The 19,484-nt window shown below is 39.3% G+C and overlaps 2 protein-coding genes across 2 annotated transcripts; both read left to right on the forward strand.

Moving 5' to 3' along the window:
• Positions 1-800: 800 nt before the first annotated feature.
• Positions 801-10,199, forward strand: LOC308311906 (uncharacterized protein; the record flags this gene model as incomplete). The annotated part of the gene is made up of 6 exons (XM_080758698.1): positions 801-1,047; positions 2,157-2,267; positions 2,616-2,873; positions 3,058-3,191; positions 9,330-9,436; positions 9,861-10,199. The coding sequence occupies 6 exons, from the start codon at positions 801-803 to the stop codon at positions 9,994-9,996; spliced, it is 993 nt and encodes a 330-aa protein (XP_080614824.1). The 3' UTR covers positions 9,997-10,199.
• Positions 10,200-13,026: 2,827 nt separating this feature from the next.
• Positions 13,027-18,904, forward strand: LOC308311915 (uncharacterized protein; the record flags this gene model as incomplete). The annotated part of the gene is made up of 8 exons (XM_080758711.1): positions 13,027-13,255; positions 15,321-15,422; positions 15,825-16,028; positions 16,142-16,275; positions 16,428-16,534; positions 16,956-17,010; positions 17,500-17,609; positions 18,215-18,904. 8 exons carry the CDS (start codon positions 13,027-13,029, stop codon positions 18,351-18,353), a joined length of 1,080 nt encoding a protein of 359 aa, XP_080614837.1. The 3' UTR covers positions 18,354-18,904.
• Positions 18,905-19,484: the final 580 nt, after the last annotated feature.

The raw sequence follows: 19,484 nt of genomic DNA on the forward strand, positions 1-19,484 counted from the left end.
CCATAACTGACCCCATAGAATAGAGTGTATAAATGTAAACAAATTAACGCCTGCTGGTCCGTTTGGTTCCATTTGTATACACTCTCTGGGTTACACTTAGAGGAGCCATTCGGAACCCCCTCAAGGAGTGTGCGCAAGGCCAAATTACCCATTGGGCCGATAGGGCCATGGCTGAGGGGCCCTTGGCTCTCAGGGGCCTTTTGGGGAAACTGGACCGTGCGGTATTAGGTTTGAAGTCCTGACAAGGGCTTCAAACTTCCTGGAGCTCTTCATTCAGTGTGTGTGTGTGTGTGTGTGTGTGTGTGTGTGTGTGTGTGTGTGTGTGTGGTGAAATGGTAAATATTCCATTATGGTTACAGAATGTCAGAATTGAAATAATAAGTAATTAAACATAGAGAACATACTGCTATATGCTATCAAAAGTTGATAGTATATACTCACTTGTTATTAATTTGCAGAGGTGAGTGGTGGCCCCTGCAAATTCACACCTCTGGCGTGCGTGTGTGTGTTGTGTGCGTGCATGTTTGTGTGTGTGTGTGTGTGCGTGCGTGCGTGCATAGTAGTAGTAGTAGTAGTAGTAGTAGTAGTATAGTAGCAGTAATAAATAGAATATACTATAACCTACAGTAGCCGCATCTGCACTGAGCGTCACACATTTACCATTGATTGAGGTTTTTGTGAAGTAATGGGCTCAATGACTTCACTATTCTCATTTATTGTTAATCTTCCTCTTTTTTTGGTGACTTCTGTTTCCCAAAAAAACTATACAAAGAGTGCAGTAGTTGTAAAGATGTGCTAGAATGTCTGAGAACGTGTATGCCGTGCCAGACCTGACCCAGAAGGTCAGACATGGCCGAGGAGAGAGGGAGGTGGAGATGGAGGAGAGAGGAGAGAATGAAGACAGGGGAGAATGGGAAGAGAGGACAGTAGACCTCTACGGGACTGCAGAAGATTGCACTGCAGTTCAGGACAACCCTGACCCTGCTGGGACACAGCAGGATACTGTAGGCATGATACAGGTGAACACAGCACAGCCGCAGCATGGAGGTAAAGCCAATAAAATGCTACACAATGGATGGTTAACTATAACAACACATTGCTGTTACAAAAGGGTGGTGGTGTACGTGGTGGTCTCTGGAGAAGCTAATTTTGTCAATCATAATTCAAGGTGGCCTGTGGCCCTGTGTGAACATTCTCAGATTTCACTGAAATCTGCCAGTCTTCTTCTTACTTTTTTCATTCTTTCTTTCTTTTTTGTAGGCAAAATTATACATTATTTTCCACAACATTTATTGCAGGGGATTAGGGGTTGGGCATGGCCACCATGTGACCACGGTACCGAATATAATGGCCTCCAGGACTCTGTATCTCTATATTCGGTGTCAATGAACAGTAAAACTCTTTGTATCCATGAATTCAATTGTCATTAGGACAAAGGAACACAATAATTCTGTGTTGTAAGTAACACGGTGTATATCAAATATCAAAAAGATTGTTACATAGAGTTCATATCATTTCATTATTGCGGTGCCTATATCACTTCTGGCTGCAACTTCCGCTTATCCTTATCTACACGAAAACAGTTTAACTTTGCAGTTGTATGTGGTTACGCTGTTGCTACAATTAAGTTACCTTTAGACATCAGTTAGGAGACTGGCCAACAGGCGTACAGTTGGTATAATTTAAAGATAGATTATAATTAGTCCTGGGCCACTTGCGTATAGTGTTGACAGCGTGTTGTGCGTCCGAATCCCAATCCCCAAATCCCCAAATAAAATAAATTGAATGTGATTGTCTTAACTCACTGCATGTGCACAGTACACAATTATGGCTGTCTTGCGCACTCTTTCACTGTTTTCCTCTTTCCTTCCAGTTCAACTTATATCAAATTCATTAATATGGACTTGACAGGGATTGCGTGACCACGTAAACCCCATACTTGTCTACGCAATAGCCGATTGTGAGCTTGTAGATCTGCATCTTTTCGTGAACGTTCTCCTGAGAATCAGGACACTTAGGGTTGGGGTGAGGTGCTATGGTTCAAGTTGTGAACTGACATGTTCTGTTTCAAGCCACTCAGTATGTTGGCTAAAGATATAAAGGTCATAAGGCAGTTGTCAGTTATTTTAAATGTATTTTCTTCTTGTGTTGTTCAGACCCTGGTGAGTCCAAGAAGAAACTCTCCAGAGTGGCTGCAGTGTGTCTGGGAATAATCATAACGCTGTGTCTTCTCCTATTGGCTGCCGTCATTGGCGTGGTCGTACGCAGTGAGTTCTTACTATAAACACTAGTATCATTATATTTTAGAACAGTGGTTCCCAAACTGGGGGTCGACCCTAGGGGGGGGGGGGGGTCCCAAAAAACATGTCATTTTTATTTTGGCTTTAGGGAGGGAGGTCATACAACTTTAATTTGTTGAATTCTAAATTTTAAAAATGTTTTACACCTCTATCTCCCATTTCTGTTTGTGTCCACCCGACAGTGATGATAATAACCTAACCCACGGTACCAGTCCACTACCAGTCCATAGTCCACAACATTCAAAAATGTCTCTCTCACAAACAAACTGCCTTGCCACTGACTGCTCATCAGATTGTTGATTCTTCTTCTTGCAGATATGGTACTGGTCAAAGACAGAAACAACCTGGCCGAAGAGTTGGAGCAGATACAGATCAATTTTAAGCAGTTAGAGATCAGAAATAGCAACCTGACCAAAGAGATGACACTGTTAGAGACTACATTCAATGAGTTAGAGAACAAAAATATAAACCTGACTGAAGAAAAGAAACTGTTAGAGACTAGTTTCAAAGAGTTAGAGATCACATTTAAGAACCTTACCGAAAACCCAGCCCTGCTGAAGAAGCTCCTTTGTGGTCAGTGGAAGATCGCTGTTTTTCTACATTGTTATACCATATCATTATTTGCCATTAATCTGAATGGAAAACACTCACACATACACATACGTAAATACCTGTACAGTACGCACGCACGCACGCACGCACGCACGCACGCACGCGCGCACCAAATACAAAACTAACATGATTTTGTTGTTGTTAGAATCCCATGGATTTACATTTGGTGGTGGCCTGTGTTATTACATCTCTACTGTGGAGAAAACCTGGGAGGAGAGCAGGAAAGACTGTAGAGACAGCAAATCAGACCTGATGGTCATAAAGAGCGAAGACAAACAGGTATGATATGTGTGTGATCCATGTGTGCCTGCATGTGCATTAATGAATGCTGTAACTCATTTCACTTCCTCAAATCAATTGTGCAGTTAGTAACCAACAGCTTTTCTATGCAGGACTTTGTTGTCAAGTTAAACCAGATGGTGTGGCTGGGTCTGACTGACAAAAAAAAGGAAGGACACTGGAAGTGGGTCGATGGAACACCTTTGACCACAGAGTAAGACTTTGTCATCTTTTGTTCATTTTCAAAAACATACATTTCACAATTTACATATTTTTCTGCTCAATAAAATAAAATATGTAACTGTATACCACACTGTCACTAAGACATTATCTGTTGTATATTTCACTATACGGTTATTTGATTTCATTGTTAGAAAACAAAATAGAGTGGAAATTGTGATGAATGATATGTTCCTATTCTACAGGTACTGGAACAAAGGTGAGCCTAATAATGCTACTGAAGAAGAAGACTGTGCTGAGATGAAAGGCGGTGGATGGAACGACGTTCCATGTAGTGTAAAGAAATATTGCATCTGTGAAAGAGTTGTCTTGTGAAGTCACAGGTTTCACAATGAATTAGTTTATTATGTTCTTATGTGATGGTTTGTGGAGTGTTTGCTTCTGGTACATTTTAGCTTTGGTTTGTCTGCCTTGCAATTTTACTCACTATGCAATGTATTATATTAAATTCATATTTTCGTTATTTAGCTATGAAGGGGGTCCTATATAGAACCTTTTTATACTGAAGTACCACCTCAGAAAACATTTGGCTCTCCAAGTACCACCTTAATAACTGATATAGGAGCGTATATTCCTGCCCTTCTTGTTCCAGGACCATTCCTAAGCCAATAATCCGACGAAACTCTGTCTAATCACTAATCACTAATCAGCGATGATATTTCTAACGTGATTAATATACCTTCTCAAATCGTTCTGTTAACGGTTAGGTGTGCTGTCTGTCATGCTCATTCAGCACGGCTGGATAGCCTATTACAACTGCATTCTTGCAGGGCCTGGTATGAGACTGGTATTTCTTCGTCAGAATAAAAGATGCAAACCTTTTGTCTTTTTTTTGCCTCCTTTTTTGGGTGACTATGGGGGGGGGGGGGGGAGGGGGGGCTCAAGTACCACCAGTACTGTATTCTATAGAATATGAATAACATAAATCTAAATCTAGTCTGTAAATTAATAATGTCTTTTGCATTTTGACGGAAGTGTGTTTGGGTGTGGTGTGGGATGTGTGGGGTGGGTGGGTTTCCAATTTATATTATCTAACAGAAATGTTTAGTATAGGCTACAACAGTGCTTGAAGTTTAGCAATCTGCCAGAGGAGCACAATGAGACTGAGTACATTGTATAATAACTAATAAAAGTGATGAAGAACTATAAGGAGGGAGTCCATGCTTTAAGTTTAAGTACCGGTATCTTTTTTGTCATCATATACTTCTCTCTTTGTTGACGTTTTGTTAACTCATCCTCCGCCGTTAACCCAGTGGTGGAAAGTAACTAAGTGCATTTACTCAAATACTGTACTTAAGTACTATTTTGAGGTATTTGTACTTTACTTGACTGTATTCCAATTTCCAATACATCTACTCCACTACATCTCAGAGCCAACATTTGTACTTTTACTCCACTACAATTATTTTAAAACTTTAGTTACTAGTTACTTTGGAGATTTACATTTTGATTAGAAAAACATACATTACTGTAACCACTTCAACCCTATATAAATTTCGACCATTTGAAAATAGCTGATCTACAAGCTCACAATGCGTCGCGATGCATTGTGTGCGACCTCCCTTTTCTATTCAAATATGAATATAAACTAGAAAGGTCGCAATTTTCAACAACATCCCTGGAACAACATATTTTCAGATGGGGGTCGGCGGCCAATTACATATATTTTTGGGGTCCTTGCATGAAAAACTTTAAGAATGACTGACACAGGCTTTTCAGAAAACTGTCAGGATTTAGAAGACATTTGCAGAAATGTCTATAGGTCTAAATGGGTTAAGAGCGTACCGGACCGCATCTCCATGATATGCACCACGGATATGTCAACATGAAGTCGAAATGAGTCATAGTTCTCTCTTTTTGTATCTTTTTGTCATCAGTTTCCTCCTTTAAGTGAAAGAAAAGTAGTGTCAAAATATCTTTTGTATATTCGGTTTCAAAACAGGAGGCATCCATAATCTCATTAACAGAAGGGAGGCCATTCTACACCTTCCACACACTGCAGTCCGATGGAATAAATGAGGACTAAGACCTATCAGTGTTTCTGTAAACACTCTGGACTTTAAACATGGATAAGGGTCAGTTAAACTTTAAGCATGGACTCCCTCCTTAGTTCTTCATACCGTGACCACACACACACACCCACTGTTTTTACAATCACATCTTCTGAAGTTCACAGATATGGTCAACGTTAAAATTCTACAAATCATGTACAAAGCAAGATATAAACAATTACCGGTAAATGTACAGGACACATTTCTGGATAAGGAAGGGGGATGCAACCTTAGAGGACCACTGAACTTTAAAAAACCAGTGATGCGCACAAACTTAAAAACAAGGAGCATCTCCTCTTACGGAGTCACACTGTGGAATGAGCTGGAGGATGAACTAAAGCACTGTGGAAAACATAAACCAATTCAAAACTAGATAAATACAGAAGTGAACAATATGAAAATAAAACTTCCGAAAATAAAACTGAACTGAACTGAACTGAACTGTGTGTGTGTGTGTGTGTGTGTGTGTGTGTGTGTGTGTGTGTGTGTGTGTGTGTGTGTGTGTGTGTGCGTGTGTGTGTGCGTGTGTGTGGGTGGGTGGGTGTGTGTGTGTGTGCGTGTGTGTGTGTGTGCGTGTGTGTGGGTGGGTGGGTGTGTGTGTGTGCATATAAGTGTGAGCTGTCAAAATAACAGTGTTGTCATCGTTTAGGGTAGTGAAGATAGTACTGTATACTCAGTGTGTTGTGAAGAGGTCAAAAACCTGAATTGAAGTCATAAAGGTATACAGATGGCTGCAGCGAGGCATTCTGAAAACATTGAGGTCCATGATGGAGACCAAGAAGATACAGATTATGAGAATGATACCATCGTCACTGCAAGAAGAACTAATGTAGAAATGTCTGAAGTAGGACATTATGAGAGTCTTGATCGGCACAAGATAGACGATGCCGTCTATGGAGATCTTCAGACCAAGAAGAAGTCTGGTAAGAGATATTACTATTAAGACTAAAAATCACCAATACAAACATGTTTTAACCTTTTAAACCATAGGTTCAACGATTTTAAATGATCTCCCTCCCTCCTTCTCCCACAGTATGTATATGTTTGTATGTGTGCATGTGTGTGCGTGTGCATGTGTGTTGTGTGTGTGTGTGTGTGTGTGCGAGAGAGAGAGAGAGAGAGAGAGAGAGAGAGAGAGAGAGAGACTGTAGCAAAGCCCCGAATGCCAAGATAAAATAGCATTCATTACATCTTATGTCTATTTGTGAGTTCTCTGACTGAATTAACTAAGTACATAATTTACAAAAAATCATGATAAGTGCCATTTTCATTAAACCAATCAAGGACTCTGAGAGTAATAATCAAGATAGTTTGTTTGTTGTAATTTGTTAACTTGTCAACTTGTCAGTTACTTTGTATAAATTTGAATTATTATTACCAAACACATACATACATTAACCACTTCAGCCCTAAAATAGCCGATCTGTGGTACGACACGTTGTACGACACACGCACACTCACACGTGCACACACACACACGCACTCGCACACGCACACACACACACACACACACACACACACACGCACACACACACACACACACACACACACACACACACACACACACACACACACACACACACACACACACTAAGGCTGTCCCCAAACATTCAAGGTTCGAATGTTCGCTCGTTAGGGTTGGCACTCGAATCTTAATTAATGGGCTTGAACCATTCGTTTTTCTTATATTATTTTTTATTTTTTTCCTTTTTTATTAACTTGAAAATATATGTTCGCTCGGAAATTCCTGCAAATGTTCGAGTCCTAAAAACAGGGCTAGGGTACAGCCTTAACACACACACACACACACACACAATTAAAATCGGGAGAATCACTTTCTTAAAGCAGTCATGCCATGTATTTTCTAAATGAGAAGTTGTCATGAAGGAAGAAGCAATAAATGACTGAATTAATTACTTCCTCTTTCGTGGCTAAGTTCTCCACCCTGACCCTGGGTCACATACACGTTGCATAAGGGCAGTGGTGTAGTGATGTCTGGGGAAGTGGGTATGCTCTAACATTGCCAAACAAATTTCAAGGTGTCCTCTGTCCGCCTAACATCTTTAGGGGCTCCAATGCTGCCAAAAAATTGCATATTTTCCAGGCCAAATTAAAAACCTGGTGAAGTGGGTTCTTTTATTCTTTTTCCTTTACATTTTGATTAGACGGCCTCACAACCAATCAGGAAATGTATAATTGTGTTGAATATTTAGCGACTTAGCCTACTTCATAATGGTCCCACGCTGAAGGGACGATGGGACGTTTTTTATTTGTTTTTATTGAAGGAATGACCAAGCATGCACAGACAGTTCAGCCACTGTTAACATGATTTCATTACTTTATTGGTTGTTTTTAATGGAACATTTGCAACCAGGGCACTGGCACTATGAAAAAGATCAGACCAGTGGTGCGCATGGGACAGATACACACTGTCTCACACAATTATGCACTGTAGTGAGTGAACAAGAGACAGAGAGAGAGAAGGGCAGGCCGACAGGCAGATTATTGTGTTTTTCATTAAAGCATCATTTTCAAATATGACCCCCTTTGAAAAACATTTGGAATTGAATGTCTTGAAACTCTCTCAACAATGCTTAATTAAGTTTTCTAACCTACCGTATTCTAGCAGGACTACGTAGTGTAACTTTTTCCAGTGGTGTATGTGAATTGAAATCTTCCTCTCAAATAACTTCATATGTTTGTCTTCTGTTGTTCAGACTCTGATGAGGCAAAGAAGAATCAGTACAGAGTGGCTGCAGGGTGTGTTGGGGTGCTGTTTCTTCTCATGCTGGCTGCCATCATTGGTGTTGTCGTACACTGTGAGTATGGGTGCAACGTTGTCATTCTACAAACAGTGTAATGTTATGGTATATTTTAGTCAGACAGATAGTCAAATAGCGTTGATGGCTGTTTCTTGCAAACAATGGAACACTGAGGAGGAGACCTGTGCTGTCCACAGACCACGGGAGATAAAACTGTTTCAAAGAAAAGTGTCACATAGCTTGTATAGCGATGATGCAATGACCTTTTTATTGTTTATTTTTCACCAATGTAAAAAGACGTTTCCTCATCTTATAGTAGGATTGTATGATCTATCCCACCTCACCCACTTTGTTACTGACACTCCACTGTTCTCCAAAATGCCAGTTCACCTATTGTAGGCTCTTTTTGTCTCGCTGGCAAATAAAGATTTACTGTCAGAATGAAGTTATATGTAATGCTCACCAGTTTGTTGATACTTCTTGCAGATTTTGAACTTAAAGAGAAAAACAACAACCTGGCCAAAGAGTTAAACGAGATCACTACCAGATATAGCAACCTGACTGACGAGTTGAAGGCCAAGTTGCAGACCAGCTTTTACAACCTAACTGAAGAGAAAGACAACCTGATCATAGAGCTAAACGAGACAAAGACCAGCTTTAACAACCTGAAGAGGAGGATTTGTAGTCAGTCATACATCACTGTTTTACTTCATTGTTATATCATGTTCATGTTGTTTATCATTCATCTGATCTGAGGACGTTTCAGAGCAGTTGCTAACATTTTTTCTTTGTGTTAGAACCACATGCATTTCAATTTGGTGGTGGTCTTTGTTATTACATCTCTACTGAGGAGAAAACCTGGGAGGAGAGCATGAAAGACTGCATAAACAAACAATCAACCCTGATGGTCATAAAGAGCCAAGAAAAACAGGTATGGTTGGTGTGTGTGTGTGTGTGTGTGTGTGTGTGTGTGTGTGTGTGTGTGTGTGTGTGCGCATGTGCGTGCGTCCGTGTGTATAGGCGTGTGTGTGCGTATGTACAGTATGTTAGTGCATGCACTAACACTAACTAACACTTTTCTGCAGGACTTTGTTGTCGGTTTACAACAGCAGAACCTGTGGCTGGGTCTGACTGACACAGCGAAGGAAGGAACCTGGAAGTGGGTGGATGGAACACTGCTGACCGAACCAAAGTAATACTTATCTTCTTGTTTATTTTAACAAACATTTTAAGTACACTCTGTTGTAATATACAACATCGGCTATACAACAATCGGCTATCAGCAAGTTGACCTTGCTCTCTGAGCTGTCTCCAGTGGCTAACAAGACAGTCAGTCGTTATTGTTATTGTCGTTATTGTCATTAGGACACAGCGTGTTGTATATTACAACACACTCCACCTATACTATTTTTCTGTATTTTTTCTAAAATGGCATGAAATGCTATGATAAAATACAAATATACCATAATGGTCGATATATATATAAGGCAATTATACATGTTTTCTATTCCACTATCCAGTTGTTCACTATAATGATTTGAAAACAAAATATTTGGAGTAGAAAAAGCATCATTGTAAAGCATCATGATGACTTAAATGCTCCTATACTTCTCCAGGTTCTGGAACAAACCTGTTGAGCCTAACGACGCAGGGCCAAGTCCAGGAGAAGACTGCGCTGAGGTTAGGGGTAATGGATGGAATGACAATGCATGTAGTAAAAGAAAACGCTACATCTGCGAAAGAGTTATCTAGTCTAGTGAAAATCATAATTTCACAATGTATTATAGTTGTGTACACAGCTATAGGCTACATGATGGGTGTGTTTAAATGTGGTAGTTTGTCTTTGCTTTGGTTTGGAGGTTTGTCTGACTTTCGGCCCTATACCCAAATACACATATAATGATTTATATTCATATATTCATTATTTGGCTAAATGCCATCTATTGCGTTTTAATAACATGTTCATATATTGATGAAGTGTGTTGTATTCATAGTTATGGTTATATTCTGATTGAACCCGGTTTGGTCCAAATTAGTGTCTTAACCCTAGGACACTAAACCTGGGTGATTTCAACCTGAACAATTATGTTTATGTGATTTTTTCTTTTTCTGCCCCTCCTATGCCCAGTTTTGTGTGTCTGTGTGTACCATGGAATGTGATGATTTGATTGGCTGAGCACGGAATGTGATGATGATGTATGATAAGAGTGCCCGCCCTCAATTCACACAAGTGTGATGTTTTTGTGAAATTGTATGTTGAAATATTAAAGAGTACCTCAAATTGCCATGTATTGCTGTACTTTAAGTGGTTAACTGAAAGAAGTGTATTCTGATGCAATTCATTTGTGCACAACACTTGGATTCTACAATTCTGCCCAACGTCACGTGAACATATTGTATAAGCTGTTGGTCTCTCCACCACTCTTGTGACATTTCCGTGTCAGAGAGGAATTGAAAACCTTTGCCAGAAAACATCTATCTATCTGTCTGTCCGTCTGTCCGTCTGTCCGTCTGTCCGTCTGTCCGTCTGTCCGTCTACTCTGCAGTAGGCCTACTATATAAAAACAAATATATATATATATATATATTGCGATATTGGACCAATGATATGTCTGGCTTCAAGCAAGAGAGAGGTGGAAGCAAATGCAGGTGGATGACGTCACAGCAGGAAGGAGTGCGGACACATATGCTCATATGATCCCAAAACGATCTATTGCACAAAACATTACAAAATAAAAGTGTCAATAAATAATATGTGAGGGATTTTTGGTGCATTCATTCACTTGTATATCTTATATACCTGCTACATAATTTTGACTAAAACCTGTCAGCTCAATAAAATGTGTCCTTATTTCAAGTTATTTGTCATTGAACTTTTATTTAACATCGTTGGTTTTGGTGTTCTTAAAACTGGACAGTTGTGTGTTGTGTAACTTTAGAGAGATCATGACATGATAGAAGGGAAACTGCATAAGCGTGTGCGACGTGCGTGTGTGTATGTGTGTGTGTGTGTGTGTGTGTGTGTGTGTGTGTGTGTGTGTGTGTGTGCGTGCGTGCGCGCGTGCGTGTGTGCATGTGCGTGCGTGTGGGTGAGTGGGTGTGTGTGCATACAGTGTGAGCTGTCAAAATAACTGTATAGGGTTGAGAATGTTCTGTGGTCACAAGAGCGGAAGTGCTGACCAGATGTAACTCTTTGCAGAGTAAAGTCTTGGCTAAAGATTTAAAGATGGACAAGTTAAAGATAAGGGAATGACGTAACGACTAGGTATAGATCATATCACTAAACCTTCTTCTAATGTCCCATTTTCTGTTAGGGTAAATGGGTATATTTTCATCAAAGTGTTCTTATGGTTATTGAAAATGACACATATTTATAGTTTCTATAGCTACGCTGCTGTCAGTTTTATAGAAAAAGAGCTGAATCTTCATGCTTAACTGAAGGAAAGACAAATGCAACAATGATATTAGTAGTCCTCCCTTTTGAAAGGGAGAACGCTTTATTGTGTGTCCCTGGTGTCACGTTTAACCAAACTGGCAGACCCAAATGCAGACACGACAAGGAGGGCAAAGTCCAAGGGTGTTTATGTAAACAAAATGATGAGCTTGTAGATAGGCAACTGTCCAGAATGAGGTTGTAGATTGGCTACTTTTCAGAAGGCTAGCAGGAGCTGGCTAGCAGGTAGGCTGGCAGGCAAACAGGCAGGCAACTGAGGCAGAAGGAAACCAAAGTCAAAAACCAAAAAACACTGGAACAAAGCAAAAGTAGAGCAAAAACACTAGGAATAATTATCACTAGGAAACATTAAGAAATAACAGCTAGACGCGTTACCGCACAGAAAACTGTGGGACGATCTGGCAGCCTGCGGCGAGGAAACCAGGGCTTTTATGGAGTGGTGGTGATGAGAAGATGGCAGGCAGGTGAGTGAGATTGGATGATCAGAGCCAGGTGTGCCAATCTGGAAAGCCAGGAACCAAGCCTACGCCCACACATGCTCACACACAGACAGACAGACTAACACAAATAGACACACACAGGACACTACTGGCAGGGGCCGTGACACCTGGGACGTATCCTCAGTGATGTATCCCAAGGTCATCGGGGGTTTTGGGTCTTGGGAACATCATACCCCTCACTCAGGTGACCCAGCCGTGGTGATCAAGTCCCGACTTACATCCCAGTTGCAGCTATACTCTCGTCCCTCGATCAGACCCAACTCATCATTTGCTCTTATTTCCAACTTTTAATACTATACTTTTAATACTTTTACTTCTACTCCGCTACATATCATATCAAATATTATACTTTTTACTACATTACAATTATTTAAAAACTTTAATTAGACCTACTAGTTACTTTGTATAGATTTGAATTATTATTACCAAACACATACATACATTAACCACTTCAGCCCTATTTGAAAATAGCCGATCTGTGGTACGACACGACCCGTTGACACAAGCACACGCGCGCACGCGCACGCACGCACACACACACACACACACACACACACACACACACACACACACACACACACACACACACACACAATTCTATTTCTTTATTTGAGTCCACATTTATAAAATACATTATCAAGGGCACAAATATTTTCAGTTGCTTCTGATATACTACGCACTCGAAACATCACGAGGATAGACTGCCATGTTCGAAATGAGAAGGTGTCATGAAGGAATTAAGCAATAAATGACTTAATTACTTCCTCTTCCTCTTTCGTGGCTCTTTTGTTTTCCAACAACGAGTGTATAGTTTTAATATGAGCTAGAATGTCTGAGGACGTGTACGCTGTACCAGACCTGACCAAGAAGGCCAGACGTGGCCGAGGTGAGAAGAAGGTCGACTTGGAGGAGAGAGGAGAGAATGAAGGCAGGGGAGAATGGGAAGAGAGGATAGTAGACATCTATGGCACTGCAGACAGCCCCACAGTTCACCACCCTGACCCTGGGATACAGCAGGATGCCATACAGAAGAACACAGCACAAGAGAAGCATGAAGGTAAAAAAAGTAGATGAACTAACACATACACGTTGCATAAGGGCAGTGGTGTAGTTTAGGTTTATGTTTATTGAAGGATCCCCATTAGAGACACATGACTGAGCCTCTAGTCTTCCTGGAGTCCTGAATAAAACAAATACAATACAAATGTACAGCTAAAAATACAATTTAAAATAAAAACAGAAAAAAATAATATATATATATATATTTTTTTACAAAGAACACAGATACAAAGTACAAATTCACATTATAAATCAAAAGAACAGATTTACAAATCACAGTTATGTACTTGGCAAATTGGCTAGGTATATCTTGACATTCTTTTTGAAAGTAATTTTGCTATGTATTGTAGTGATGTCTGGAGAAGTGGGTATGCTCTAATATTGCCAAACAAATGTCAAGGTGTCCTCTGTAGCGTAGAATAACAGCAGCACCCTGCAGAAAATGATGTGAAACAGTGACATCGTGTGCCTAACATCTTTAGGGGCTCCAATGCTGCCAAAGAAATTGCATATTTTCCAGGTTAAATTAAAAACCTGGTGAAGTGGGTTCTATTATTCTTTTTTCTTTACATTTTGATTAGAATATTCTGTCTAAAACGGCCTCACAACCAATCAGAAAATGTACAAGTGTGTTGAATATTTAGCTACTTTAGCCTACTTCATAATGGTCCCACGCTGAAGGGACGACGTTTTTGATTTGTTTTTATTGAAGGAATGACCAAGCATGCACAGACAGTTCAGTCACTGTTTTTTTGTTATATTAGTTTTTATTTGGTTTTTATAGACATGACAAACAAGACATACATAACGACACATACACCAGACTGTATATAATATAAATATATATATATATATATAAATATATAAATATAAAACGAGTGGGGGCCTATCGATATCGCCTATCGTGTTAACCCATAGATGCCTGATGCCGAATCTGGGAACGCCTTCTAGGGCCTGACCTAAGGTTTCTGAAAACCTTCAAATTCAAACAATTCTATTTTTTTAAATAGTTATGTTGCTACATGTATAGCAATAGCTGATGAGACACAGAGAGCACGGCCGGCATCAAGGGTAGAACAACGTATACGTTGCACCAGGCGTCAATGGGTTAAGATAGCATAGGTCATAGGATGAACACAACCATGAGACATCAAAGGAGTAGAGCAGGAGGGCATGCATATCAGTTCAGTCACTGTTAACATGAAATCATTACTTTATTGGTTGTTTTTAATGGAACATTTGCAACCAGGGCACTGGCACTATGAAAAAGTGCGCATGGGACAGATACACACTGTCTCACACAATTATGCACTGTAGTGAGTGAACAAGAGACAGAGAGAGAGAGAAGGGCAGGCCGACAGGCAGATTATTGTGTTTTTCATTAAAGCATCATTAAAAGTGCTATTAGTGATACATTGTTTTGTTATTTATTTATAATTTTATTAAGCTCTACATTGTTATCAGTGCCTGGGGGGCAAACTGGGGAATATATTATATGGCCCACAGCTCACTTGCTAAAATGTATTATTTATAGCCGTCAGTCAGGTGAAATTTATATATTGGAGTGGCTTTTTTTAGATAGACTTTTGTGGAGACCTTTTCCACACATTTGGCAACACTGCCATTTGAACACAATTTATTGGACTGCAAATGTACAACATAATGCAGTGCATGCATGTAAAAAAGGCTGAATTGTTTTAGTTTTGTTAAAACCACTAATGCCATTACATTTGGCTACACTGCCAACAAGTGGCTATATTGATATTGCAGTGTAGTTAATGTGAAGCATTTGTTTGTGACATTGTTATGGTTCAAAGGTACAGTAAATATAATAAAGAATAAAGTATGACAAGAGATTCAGTCGGCACCAAGATATTTTCATATTTTCAAATATGACCCCCTTTGAAAAACGTTTGGAATTGAATGTCTTGAAACCCTCTCAACAATGCTTAATTAAGTTCTCTAACCTATTCTTACAGGAGTAGTGTAACTTTTTCCAGTGGTGTATGTGAATTGAAATCTTCCTCTCAAATAACTTCATATGTTTGTCTTGTGTTGTTCAGACTCTGATGAGGCAAAGAAGAATCACTACAGAGTGGCTGCAGGGTGTGTTGGGGTGCTGTTTCTTCTTGTGCTGGCTGCCATCATTGGTGTTGTCGTACACTGTGAGTATGGGTGTAACGTTGTCATTCTACAAACAGTGTCTTTTTATGGTATATTGGCTGTTTCTTGCAAACAATGGAACACTGAGGAGGAGACCTGTGCTGACCACGGGAGATAAAACTGTTTCAAAGAAAAGTGTCATATAGCTTGTATAGCGATGATGCCAATGACCTTTTTATTGTTTATTTTTCACGAATGTAAAAAGACGTTTCCTCATCTTATAGTAGCATTGTATGATTGAGCCCGTAATCTATCCCACCTCACCCACTTTGTTGCTGACACTCCACTGTTCTCCAAAATGCCAGTTCACCTATTGTAGGCTCTTTGTCTCGCTGGCAAATAAAGATTTACTGTCAGAATGAAGTTATATGTAATGCTCACCAGTTTGTTGATACTTCTTGCAGATTTTGAACTTAAAGAGAAAAACAACAACCTGGCCAAAGAGTTAAACGAGATCACTACCAGATATAGCAACCTGACTGACGAGAAGGCCAAGTTGCAGACCATCTTTTACAACCTAACTGAAGAGAAAGATACATTGCAGACCCGTTTTGACCAGTTAGAGACCAACTATAATAACCTGACTGTCCTGAAGAGCAGGATTTGTGGTCAGTCATACATCACTGTTTTACTTCATTGTTATATCATGTTCATGTTGTTTATCATTCATCTGATCTGAGGACGTTTCAGAGCAGTTGCTAACATTTTTTCTTTGTGTTAGAATCACATGGATTTCAATTTGGTGGTGGTCTTTGTTATTACATCCATACTGAGGAGAAAACCTGGGAGGCGAGCAGGAAAGACTGCATAAACAAACAATCAACCCTGATGGTCATAAAGAGCCAAGAAAAACAGGTATGGTTGGTGTGTGTGTGTGTGTGTGTGTGTGTGTGTGTGTGTGTGTGTGTGTGTGTGTGTGTGTGTGTGTGTGTGTGCATGTGCGTGCGTGCGTGCGTATGTACAGTATGTTAGTGCATGCACTAACACTAACTAACACTTTTCTGCAGGACTTTGTTGTCGGTTTACAACAGCAGAACCTGTGGCTGGGTCTGACTGACACAGCGAAGGAAGGAGACTGGAAGTGGGTGGATGGAACACCGCTGACCGAACCAAGGTAATACTTATCTTCTTGTTTATTTTAACAAACATTTTAAGTACACTCTGTTGTAATATACAACATCGGCTATACAACAATCGGCTATCAGCAAGTTGACCTTGCTCTCTGAGCTGTCTCCAGTGGCTAACAAGACAATCAGTCGTTATTGTTATGTCTATAGTGGCACGTCATTAGGACACAGCGTGTTGTATATTACAACACACTCCACCTATACTATTTTTCTGTATTTTTTCTAAAATGGCATGAAATGCTATGATAAAATACAAATATACCATAATGGTCGATATATATAAGGCAATTATACATGTTTTCTATTTCACTATCCAGTTGTTCGCTATAATGATTTGATTTGATTTGGAGTAGAAAAAGCATCATTGTAAAGCATCATGATGACTTTCATGCTCCTATACTTCTCCAGGTTCTGGAACCCAGGAGAGCCTAACAACGCAGGGAAAGGAGAAGACTGCGCTGAGGTTAGGGGTAATGGATGGATCGACAGTGCATGTAGTAAAAGAAAACGCTACATCTGCGAAAGAGTTATCTAGTCTAGTGAAAATCATAATTTCACAATGTATTATAGTTGTGTACACAGCTATAGGCTACATGATGGGTGTGTTTAAATGTGGTAGTTTCTCTTTGCTTTGGTTTGGAGGTTTGTCTGACTTTCGGGCCTTACCCAAATACACATATAATGATTTATATTCATATATTCATTATTTGGCTAAATGCCATCTATTGCGTTTTAATAACATGTTCATATATTGATGAAGTGTGTTGTATTCATAGTTATGGTTGTATTCTGATTGAACCCGGTTTGGTCCAAATTATAGTGTCTTAACCCTAGGACACTAAACAATTATGTTTATGTGATTTTTTGTGTGCGTGCGTGCTCTCTAACATATTCCACACAGCTCTATTGTACAGTTTGTACTAATTCAGTAACCAGCAGTGTTTCTGCCCAGAACTTTGTTGGCAGTTTAAAACGTGGCTCATGGGTGTGGCTGGGTCTGACTGACAAAGAGGAGGAAGGGACATTTAAGTGGGTGGATGGAACACCACTTAACAAATCACAGTAAGACTTATTATTTTCATTATATCTTCATTCTTCTCTTGTTTATTTTTAAGTCCATTAATTGCAAAAAATAATAATAATACTATAAAATACAAACCTACACTGTCCCTAAGACTACATTTACACCACAGGTATGCTCAGTTCAGATGTTTTGCCTATGTGTGATGAACAGCAAAACCTACATGAATAAACTTCAAGCTAACCTTTAAACACAATCTACAGTAACCTTCACACATGTCGCGATGCAATGTTTTGTGACCTTGTATTGTATGCTATTTTCAATTATTTTTAAATTGTATTTTCCCCTCTAATTTAGCAACTCCTTGCATCAAAACAGTTTTAAGGCCAGCTCCACACCAATGCAACTTCTTGCAACTGCCATTGAAGATAATGGTTGCAAGTATTATCCAGTCTACATTGGTGTAGACTGGCCTTAAGACAAGTATACATTGCCTATTTCACTACCCAGTTAATTTGAAATTATAATCATATCTAAAATATAATTTGAGGTCATAATTAAAAAATAGCTAAAGATTTAGGGTGGAATGGAAAACCATCCTAGTAAAGGTGTAATTGTAATATCTTAGATGTTCCTATTTCTTCAGGTACCCTGATCCATCTTATAACAATGAAGGAAGAGACTGTGTTGGGGTTTTCTTTTCTCTGTCTACTAGACGATGGGATGTCAAATCATATAACTGTAACAACAATTACCGGTGGATCTGTGAAAGAGTTATTATCTGAAATCATCATTTCACAATGTGTTATAGTGTGTTGTGGTACAGCTACATGATAGGCGTGTAAGTCTGTTTTTGTTTGGCTGCCTTGCATGCCTCTACCCAATATACAGTAGCCTATATACTGCGTATAGGGCACTTACCCTAGCCTTGACAACCGTGCAGGCTTATGCAAAGGCTAAATGTAATGTAGATAGAATGTTCTGTAGACAGATACCTGGCATCCTATAGTGTGTGTATAGTTTAATTGTACTACAGATTACTATAGACTATAGTCTTTCTTTTTTCGTTTTCTTTTTAAATACGGTTAGACTGATGATAGGTTCTTAGTTCACCTACTGTATGATCCTAGATAACTGCTATTTCTATGCATTTGACCTTTTGTTTTCCTTGCAAATCGTTCTGTATTTAGAGCATCTGCTCATTCCAAAATTGCAAATGAAATGGCAATTTATATTCATATTTTCATTATTCAGTTTAAGGTGAACCTGTGTAGAATATGAATGACATTAATCTAATCTGTTGTATTTTAACACAATGTTTCATGCATATCAATAAAGTGTGTTGTATTGTTAAAGTGAACTTGTCATTCATGTACTAAATTAAACAGTGGACAGAGGACAGCAGACAAAGCAGAAATGACAGATATTACTGTAACATGAGGTGACAGAGGCTACTCTACAGTATATGTTACTTATTAATGCTCTATTAATTAACACGCTGCCTTTTTATTTACCACTTACATTTATTCATAGAATTCACAAAATCAATGGTCTGTTTATGAGAGCAGAGTGATGATAGAAATACATTTTTGCAGATATATGACAGATGAAAACACTTTTGTAACATAATATGCTCTATATCTTTTGAAAAAACAAAGATAGTCCCCAGGACGTTTTTGGTAACCGTAATGTCTGTACAGTCTGTACAGACATTCATTGTTCCTCTTCCACACAAACGCTTCCTACATGTGTCCCAACTCTTTGATATCATACGAGTTATAATGAGATGTTACCGTATATGGTCAGTTGAAAAATAGGCCTTGTCGGCCACTAGAAGTACCAAATCTTCCTGCTGAAGGTACCAGCAGGAAGATGGTACCTTCAGCAGGCTTATAAATTAAAACCTAGTTTTCTGA

This window comes from Protomyctophum bolini (assembly GCF_963924005.1).
Source record: "Protomyctophum bolini genome assembly, chromosome: 3".
NCBI lineage: Eukaryota > Metazoa > Chordata > Actinopteri > Myctophiformes > Myctophidae > Protomyctophum > Protomyctophum bolini.